At 56.6% G+C, this 9,327-nt stretch overlaps 1 protein-coding gene across 6 annotated transcripts; it reads left to right on the top strand.

The window, feature by feature from the left end:
- The first annotated feature begins 133 nt into the window (after nucleotides 1–133).
- FAM131A (family with sequence similarity 131 member A) lies at nucleotides 134–9,257 on the top strand. Of its 6 annotated transcripts, XM_027061301.2 has the most exons (8): nucleotides 134–789; nucleotides 1,994–2,054; nucleotides 3,065–3,207; nucleotides 3,623–3,669; nucleotides 5,357–5,450; nucleotides 5,699–5,881; nucleotides 6,082–6,198; nucleotides 7,510–9,257. In XM_027061301.2, the coding sequence occupies exons 5-8, from the start codon at nucleotides 5,381–5,383 to the stop codon at nucleotides 7,983–7,985; spliced, it is 846 nt and encodes a 281-aa protein (XP_026917102.1). In that variant the 5' UTR covers nucleotides 134–789; nucleotides 1,994–2,054; nucleotides 3,065–3,207; nucleotides 3,623–3,669; nucleotides 5,357–5,380; the 3' UTR covers nucleotides 7,986–9,257. The 6 variants fall into 6 exon arrangements, with proteins under 6 accessions (XP_026917102.1, XP_026917100.1, XP_026917103.1 ...); XM_027061299.2 differs by lacking the exons at nucleotides 1,994–2,054; nucleotides 3,623–3,669; XM_027061298.2 differs by lacking the exons at nucleotides 134–789; nucleotides 1,994–2,054; nucleotides 3,623–3,669 and adding an exon at nucleotides 2,071–2,402.
- The last annotated feature ends 70 nt before the right edge of the window (nucleotides 9,258–9,327 follow it).

Raw genomic sequence — 9,327 nt, 5'->3', positions numbered from 1 at the left:
TCCCTGCTTTATGGCCTACTCCCTCTGGAGAAGGGATATGGATAGGTGGGCAGTCTCCTTTCCAGAGCTGGCACTGTAACAGTTCCTGTACCTGGCACCCCTCTTGCCTCTTCCCTGTCCAAGATTGTGGGAGTTGGAGGGTTACTTCGCTGGAGGATTGGACCCTTGAAGCAGACATGGTGGGATGTCCTGTTGCTTGGTAGGGGAGAAGAGAGAGACAAATAGCTGTGGGGTACCTTTAGACACACTGAACTCCTGGAAGAATGTGATCCAGACCCCAATAACGTGGAGGAGGCCTTGGGTTTCAAACTGTTTATAGCCGGAGAAGTCCTTTGTGGTTTCAAGGTCTCATCTGTGAAAGGATGGGGCTGGATGCAACGACTTTTACCGTCCTCATTCTGTGTACCTGGCAGCCCGGGCCCAGAGCGTTCCCTCCCACCCTTGCCTTTCGGGGTCGCTGCGCAGTAGGGCCTGGGAGGAAGGGACGAGGTGTTTCCGGACTCGGCCCCGGGCCGCCTCTGCGTGGCTGTGACGTGTTTCGCCCCGCCTGCCTTGGGTGGTGACGCGAGTGGCCACGCCCCCGTGCTGACGTCACCGGCCCGGTTCCCTCTCCGGGGAGCGGCGGCGGACGCTCGGCTCCCACCCCTCCCCTCTCTCGGGCTCTCCCCTCCCCAGTGGCGGCCGCGGCCCGACCCTCTGCAAGGCGATGGCCCGAGCCCCGAGCGCGGGCTAGCGTGCCTGGGTTCCCGGCCATGGGCTGTATCGGCTCTCGGAGTCCGGCGGGTCAGGGTAAGAGGCGGAGGCCGGGCACGGGTTGGAGAATCGGGCTGCGGCTGCCCGGTGCGCGGGCCGCGGGTGGGTGGGGGCCTTGAGGAAGGGGCCGGTGTCGGGAGGGGGAGGAGCTTGTACCGGGGAGGCGGGCCTGTTAAGAGGAGGGAGCGGAAAGGAGCGGGGAGGGGGCTAAAGCGACTCGGCTTCGCTCCCACGGCCTGCCTGCTTCTGGGTTTTGCAGGGTAGACTCGTGGTCTTTCCGCCTGGATTCCCACCGCTGAAGGTGGCAGGAGGTGCACAGCCTTGGGAGGGGCAAGTTGTCCATGGCAATTGGCCATCCACGCCCACACACTCGCCGCCCCCCAGCCTACACCTCTCCTCTCACTGTCCTGGGAGTGGCTCTCTGCTGGGAACGTGCCTCTTCTAGCTGCGTCCCAATACCCTTAAGGAGGTAGCCTGCAAAGGCTGTCAAGCACCCCAGCACGGAGTTTTTGTACTCCCCCGCCCAGAGTCGGCTAGTTTATGAAGGAGACTGAGGCCCCATTTGGGGCACCTGTGAGCACCTGATCACCTCTCACCTCGTAACTACTATTTTAGTTCCTTTTCCCCACTCCCAACAAAAACATTATCCTACCTTGTGTAGAGAAAGAGGAGCCAGGAGAGAGGCCATCAGGGCTTCCTACAACTGCTGATCCCTGCTGCTTGGGCCTTGGTTCCCATGGATGGTGGGTGGTGCATGCTGTGGCCTGGCCATAGTCCTATGCATCTGAGGTCCAGCAGCCAACTTAAGTGTCCTGGGTTTCTCCAAGCCCAAAGCCAGGCAGCGTTGTTGTTGTTGTTGTTTTTTTCCCATGAAGTTGAAGGCTGGGTTTTGGAATGGGTCCTGGGCTTTCAGGGCAGGTGGTCAGTCATACAGGCCTTAGAGTGGTTGGTACTTGAGATGTTTTGAAGCTAAGACTAGCTGAGATTTGTACTTTCCTTGGTTCCCATGAGGAATTCTGGGATTTGTAGTCCTAAATTAACCTCATGGCTTTTGAAGCTGAGAAGCAGCAGGCTGCTCTGATCCCTCTGGCCCTGCTAAGGCTTGGGGTTCAGGAAGTCATTCCTCCTGTAGTCAGGGGAGAATTTGGCTGACCTTAGGACTGGCTTTGAGAGCCCTGATTAGGTACCAGCCTGGGGCCAGGGATGGCCTGTAACCTTGTGTCTTCCTTCTGGTTGGTAGCATTTCTGGGGACCACCAGCTGGCTGAGGCTCAGGGACAGAGACGGCTACTCCAGCTAAAGGTCAGTTGTGATGTACATTGCCTATTGGCACTGTCTAGGGGATGGGCCTCAGCTCCCTGAGCTTCAGAGAGCTCTGCTGGGCCCCTGGCACTCCCACCTCCTCAAAGCCATGAAGCAGGAGTGTTCTCCTTCTGTGACTAGGCACAGGTTCCAAGTGGGGAGGGGACTGGCTCAGCATCCGGAGCCAAAATAAGAATAGAACTGGGAGCTGAGCCTGGAGCAGTTCTGGGCTTTTGGTTCTCTGCATCAACACAGCCAGCATGCCTATGATTTCTGTGCTGGGCAAAATGTTTCTATGGCAGCGTGAAGGGCCTGGAGGACGATGGACTTGTCAGACGAGTCGCAGAGGTGAGACCAGGGACTGTAGATGTGATCTGGGAGGTAAGGGGAAGCTGAGGAATTGGGTGCTCAGGTGGCAAAAGGAAAATTACTCTGGTTTAGATAGTGGGAACCAGGATGATACAAGAACAACCAGGCTGGGGCCAGACAGGGCATCAGGAAAAAAGCCTTAGGGGACTGGGATGAAAGTAAGAAAAAATCATGGGTTTGTCAGAAGAGAAGAGTAAAGAGCTGCATACCAGCTGATGCTGGCGAGAGGAAAGAACCAAGAGAAGGAAGGCAGCAAGGCTGTAAAGGGTCCAAGGTGGTGGTGGGGAGGAGGATGGCGATGGTGGTGGAAGATTGCGGTGTGCTTTCCAAGAGGAATGGGTAGGCCGAGAAACCCAAGATTCAGAATTTATGAAAGTGTAGGTTTCATCCCTAGGGTTCTGACGGTAAAATGTATCCAGAGGAGGAAGGGGGCCAGTGGGCTGCCACAAAGTCGTCCCAGGGGCCTGAAGGTCAGGAATGTGGGATAGGGGCTTTCAGAATTGTGGAGAGCACCAGGTGGTTGCTGATATTGGGAAGGGGAGAGGGAGAGGGGTGAGGAAAAATGATATGGCAGCGCGATAAAAATGAGGATTTTGGCACAAGTGAGAGCCCAGGTGAACAGCCTTTCCCCCACCCCTCAGTGGCCTCGGACCCGGCTTGGGCTGTGGAGTGGATCGAACTTCCTCGGGGCCTCTCTCTATCTTCCTTGGGATCTGCTCGGACCCTCCGAGGCTGGAGCCGATCCTCCCGCCCTTCCTCCGTGGACAGCCAGGACTTGCCAGAGGTGCTGGGCCCCTGGTGTTGGTAGGGGGAAGGGGGGCCGCATTCACATGAAGGGGATCTGTATCCCCCACCTCCGCCTCGACAGCCTGCTTCTGGCTCTCTTTTCCTGCGAGCGGAGGCGCTATCCGGCCGGCGGGGCCCGAGGCCGCCCCCGCGCCGGTCTGCTCTGCTCGGCGTGGTGCCAGCGGGCGGGCTTTGCTCGCGCCTTGGGCGCTGACGTCAGCGCATCCCAGGCCGTATCCCGGGAGATCCTGTTGCATGGTGATGGGTTGCCAGGGAGACACACACCTTTTCTCTGGGCCTGGGCCGCAGCTGCGCGCAGCGCAGCGCCGGGCACGGATGGCGGTGGCTGGGGGCAGTGAGGGGAGGGAGGGAGAGCCAGCCAGGAAACACCCAGCAGGTGCTCCTCCCCCCAGGCCTGGCCGGAAGCTAACGGCGCCACCCTGGGGCCCATGTAAGCCAGGTACTGACGCGGGGGAGGGGGGGGGGCGGTGCGGGCAGAGGGTGGGCCTGAGGTCAAGGGAGGAGGTGGAGTCCCTCTTGTGAGGGGTGGGAGCTAGGCAATGCCAGGGAGGGGTCATGTGCTTCCAACTTCATTCATTCATTGAGGGAAACATTTGACGGGGCTTGCCGAGGAGCACTGAACCAGGTGTAGGGTGGAGGTAGGGACCTAGGTGAATCAGTCAGGCCCTGCCATCCTGAGATCCCTCAGGAGAGATGGAAGGGCAATGCTGAGGTGGGTGTGGGGGCGGGGAGGGGGGAGAGAAGACTGGACTGAAAATATAATAGGAGGTGACACTTGAGTCAGGCCTTAAATGGTTGGGAGCATTTTGTCAGGCAAGGATGGCGTTCTTAGCCCAGGGGAAAGCCAGGTTCCTTTGCCTGGTGGCAGGAGGGATGCTTGCTGACAGGGAAGGTGAAAGTGGGGTTTTATTGGGCAGAGGAGATCTGTCATGGATTCCAAGGCCTGGAAGGAGACAGGGGGCTCACAGAGTGGGCTCATTCTGTGCCTTGCTGTGAAACTAGGACTTCATTGGACAGCAGAGGAGCCCAGAAAAGATTTTAAATAGGGACACGTGACCAGTTGCATTCCAGGAAAATTATTTGTTTACTTTTATACTTTGTCTCATTCACTCAGCCTATGTGTTTAGAAAGGTTACTGTGTACCAGGCACTGTGCTAAACACTGGGGTGCAGCAGTGACAAAAGAGACCAAATTCCTTCAAGAGCTAAAGATCAGTGAGGGAGACCAGCGACAAATAAGGAAACACACAAAGTGGACCATGATTACACACACAGGGTACGTTTATAGAGGATGGTGACTTGTTACAGAAGGAGGATGGAAAACTGGTTGGCTGGCCAGGAAGACCCTTCTGAGGGAATGATGTTTCAGCCAAGACAAAAGATGAGAAGGAGCTAGCCAGCCATGGGGAGGAGGGAGAGGAACACTTACACAACATCCTAGGCTAAGAAAATAGCATGGAATTGGAGGAGCTCATGGGTCTCCAACTATGCTAATCTGGACACGGAGTATTGAGGGCTTGAGGAAGGGAAGGCAGTGGCAGTGGGAGCCGAAAGGATGAGCAAAGCATAGGGGAGAGTTGACGGTCATGCTGAGGCTTGGAGCCAGACTGAATGGGCAAATGCGTGATGCCGAGTAAAGAAGCTGGGGAGCAGGGCCAGATGTGGGAAAAGGTGTTGGGTTTAGTTTGGGTCATGCTGAGTCTGTGGCCCTGGTAGGCTATAAAAACAGCTGGAGGATTGAGAGGAGATGGTCAAAGAGGAGAGGACCTGGAGGAAGTCCTTGATGCCATAGCTTTCTCCCTTCCTCTTTTTCCTTGTCAAAGGTTCTTGACTTCCCAGATTGCCTCCTTCCCCTTTGGGAGCTGAGAAGGTGGGGCAGGGGTGATAGCTACAGTTCTGCTCCTTTGGGTCCGCCTGGATCTCTGTTGCTCCTTGGGAGCACATAGCTTGCTGGTCCTGGCTTCTTAGCCTCCCTCTTATGTGTCTCAGCAGCCACTGAGACATATGTGCTGCCCTGGCGTCTCTTCCCAGCTCCCATATTCCCTTGACACCTTGGGTGGGTTATGGGCATGTAGGGATGCTACAGAGTGTCAGAGGGGCACTGACTCTCTGATGCTGTCACCCAAGGTGAATGTTGGAGACACAGTCGCGATGCTGCCCAAGTCCCGGAGAGCCCTAACTATCCAGGAGATTGCTGCGCTGGCCAGATCTTCCCTGCATGGTACGCACCCCCTTCCCATACCTTTGGCCACTCTGTCCTTCCTTCTTCCTTTTGCACATACACATTGGGGACTGTATCCTGTGAGCTCTTGCTGGGATCTCCCTTTTCTTCCCCTTCTCAGATGAATCCCAGCTTCCTCCTCCCATCCAAAGGCACATGTGGACCCAAACTACCACCACCCTTCCACTCCGCTCTCAGATGCTCCCTGGCCTGTGCCCTAACCAGGCCTCCCTCTGCCTCACCTGCAGGTATTTCCCAGGTGGTAAAGGACCACGTGACCAAGCCCACCGCTATGGCCCAGGGCCGAGTGGCTCACCTCATTGAATGGAAGGGCTGGAGCAAGCCAAGCGACTCACCTGCTGCCCTGGAATCAGCCTTTTCCTCCTATTCGGACCTCAGCGAGGGTGAACAAGAGGCTCGCTTTGCAGCAGGTGGGGACAGGAAGGGGTCAGCCACACATTTGTCATAGGGTTGCTCCCATTGCCTCACACCTGATGTGGAGGTTGGAGTCTTTCCATACCCCTTTCTCTTTCCTCTCCTGTCTCCAAGCTGAGCCCTAGTCTTAATTCTTCCTCTAATGTATTCTGCTAATGAACCTTCTCCGCTAACGAATTCCGTGTCCTCCCGACAGGAGTGGCCGAGCAGTTTGCCATTGCAGAAGCCAAGCTCCGGGCATGGTCTTCGGTGGATGGTGAGGATTCCACCGATGAATCCTATGATGAAGACTACCCTGGAGGAACTGACTCAGGTGAGGGGCAGTCCATGTTCGTGCCCCTAGCTGGGGTGGGACTGAATGAGAGGCCTTGTGACTCAGAGGCTTTTGGAAGGGGTGGGGTGCAGACCCTGTCCAGGCAGTCCTTGACATTTCCAGGGGCAAGAGGGCTGTCCACGCTCATGGGGGGGCAGTCAGCACCTGGAAATGGAGTAGTTCCTTTCCCATAGGTGCGGAGCCTTCTCTGCCTGTGCCGTTGGGCCTTGTAGTCCAGAGACCTCACCGATACCTTCTGTGCAACTGTGTCTCTGGGAGGGTCTGCTGTGCCTCACCTTTCCCTCTCAGGGCAGCCTTCTGGCCAGCTGTGGCAGCACAGATGAGCCACAGCAGCATAGCACCTCACAGGGCCATGGCCCCAGACAAACAGGAAGGCGTGCTGGGCCTGGACCGCCCACAGGGCCGTGCTGGCTCATGCTCAGCATCCTCAAATTCCATCTGAGACCTGCCTGTCGGCCTTTCTCTGGGCCAGTGCTTCCAGAGGGGACCCTGCGGGGCTGTGCAGCTGTGCACAGCCCTCTTTTCATCTTCCAATCCCCAGACCACATGGCTGACTTTCTCTGTAGCTTCTAGGCTCATGCCTCACAACACTCCCCCCACCCCTACTTCTTTGCCTTTGAAGATTGCCTCCACCAGCCCCCACCCCTCCAGCTAATTAACAGATTCTCCAAGAGCAATACATTCGAGCAGACTAGCAATACATTAGAGTTATGCTGTGGTCCAGAGGTGACTGATTTGGTTGCCTGAGGCCAAGATGGAGCCCGAAACCATAAATGCTCTCGTTTGATTGAGTTGCAGGCCTGCTTTTTGATCCTTGGTGTAATGATAATAACATTTATCCGAGGCCACCACAACCCCACGTAGAAGCTTCGTGCAAATTCAAAAAAGCACCTCTCTCTCTGGTGGGCACGGTCCCATGCTAGGGCATGCTGCTTGATGAGCAGAGGGTGGGCTGAACTTCAGTCCACACTCACTGCCTTGGATAGGCTCCCCTCGTGCAATGGACCACTGGCACAACCATGTGTGGTATCCCTGCATTTATTACTTTCTTACTTTGTGCTACATTCTTTTGTTCTCTCAGCAACCCCATAAGTAGGTATATTAGACTCTCCAATTTGCCATTAAGGAAACTGAGGCACCAAGAGGTTAAGTGACTTGCGCAGTTACCCAGCTCCTACCCACTCTCCCCAGAGCTAGGGGTGCCAAGGGTGGAGTGGGGAGAATGTGGCTTCCAGGTTGGTCAATTGACATGGGGCTAGTAGGGCTTAATTCTTTTTTCTCCCCCTGCAGATATGGCTGGGCAGCTGCCCCTGGGGCCCCACCTCCAGGACCTCTTCACTGGCCACCGATTCTCCAGGCCTATGCGCCAGGGCTCTGTGGAGCCTGAGAGCGACTGCTCGCAGACCGTGTCCCCAGAGACCCTGTGCTCTAGTCTGTGCAGCCTGGAGGATGGGTTGCTGGGCTCCCCAGCCCGCCTGGCCTCCCAGCTGCTGGGTGACGAGCTGCTCCTCGCCAAACTGCCCCCCAGCCGGGAAAGTGCCTTCCGTAGCCTGGGCCCATTGGAGGCCCAGGACTCGCTCTACAACTCGCCCCTCATGGAGTCCTGCCTTTCCCCCGCCGAGGAGGAGCCAGCCCCCTGCAAGGACTGCCAGCCTCTCTGCCCGCCACCAGTGGGCAGCTGGGAACGGCAGCGGCAAGCCTCTGATGTAGCTTCTTCTGGGGTGGTGTCCTTAGACGCGGATGAGGCAGAGCCAGAGGAACAGTGACCCAAATCATGCCTGGTGGTGGCATGCGTCCCCTGGCTGCTGCTGGGGGCAGAGCCTCTGTGCCCAAGTGCGGGCTGGAGGCCTCCAGCAGAGCTCCAAAGCCTAGAGGGCTCCTGGGAGCACTCACTCCTCCGTTGTGTGTTTTGCATGAAAGTGTTTGGAGAGGAGGCAGGGGCCAGGCTGGGGGCGCATGTCCTGCCCCCACTCCTGGGGTTTGCCGGGGGTTGCCCGGGGCCCCTGGGGCATGGCTACAGCTGTGGCAGACAGTGATGTTCATGTTCTTAAATCAAAAATGCCACATACACATTTCCTCCTTGGATGATGTGAACCCCTAAGGGGGTGGTTGTGACTGGGCCCTGTGGGGTGGAACGGGAGGGAGCCCGGCCCCCTCTCCCCCTTCCCCGTGCCTCTCTCTTTGCTTCTCTCCACCTCTGAGTCCATGTGCAGTGCTTGACAGACTCCTCCCCCATCCCAGGGTGGGCTGGCTCTTACCCTCCTGGAGCCTAGGATTGAGCCGTTTCCCCCAAGGGCCCCTCGCCCAGCTGGGCTCGTGCTGTGCTTTGCCTCTCCATCATCTCTAAATCTTCTATTTCCTAAAGAGGGGTTTTGGTCTGTTCTTTCAGTCGGATATTCTCTGGGAGGCACTGGATTGATAAAGGCATGTACCCTCTGCCCTTTTCCTGGCCCCTTGTAGGATGTGTGGGCAGGATCCCAGCGGCTCACAGCCTGCCTGGCTGCCCTATTCACCGAGTTCTTGTCAGAGTGGAGTTGGGAGAAGGGATGGCTCCACTTGCTACGGAGCTGTGACTTCAATGTTCTTCCAGAGAGGGCCACAAGGGGGCCACGTGGGTGGCTGGGCAGTTGTCTGTGGGGGCCTGAGCCAGGCAGGAATTGTGCCAACAAGTGACAGTCATGTGGGAGTGTCTCTCCTTGGGGAGGGAGGAGGGTAGTGCCTTTCTTGGCTGAATGAAAGGCCAAAGCTATAGCACTGCGGGCCTCTGCCCCAGCTAGCGTGTTGATAACTAAGCAGTGGAGGCCTCTGTGGATCCTGTGTTCCACAGACCGTGAGCTCTGGAGTTTTATGGCTGTGGGGGGTTTGGGTGGCTGCAGAATTCCGAGCCTTGTAGGCTTTGGCAGGTAAGAGGGCCCAAGGTAAGAACAAGAGCTGATGGGCACAGGCATTCTATATATAAGTGGCTCATTAGGTGTTTATTTTGTTCTATTTAAGAATTTGTTTTATTAAATTAATATAAAAATCTTTGTAAATCTCTATATACATCTGGTCATTGGAGGTTCCAGTATAAACCCATCTTAGTTCTACCCGTTTCCCCCTCAAAGGGGG

This window comes from Acinonyx jubatus, chromosome C2 (assembly GCF_027475565.1).
Source record: "Acinonyx jubatus isolate Ajub_Pintada_27869175 chromosome C2, VMU_Ajub_asm_v1.0, whole genome shotgun sequence".
NCBI classification, from domain to species: domain Eukaryota; kingdom Metazoa; phylum Chordata; class Mammalia; order Carnivora; family Felidae; genus Acinonyx; species Acinonyx jubatus.
This window is presented reverse-complemented; position numbering and strand designations above follow the sequence as displayed.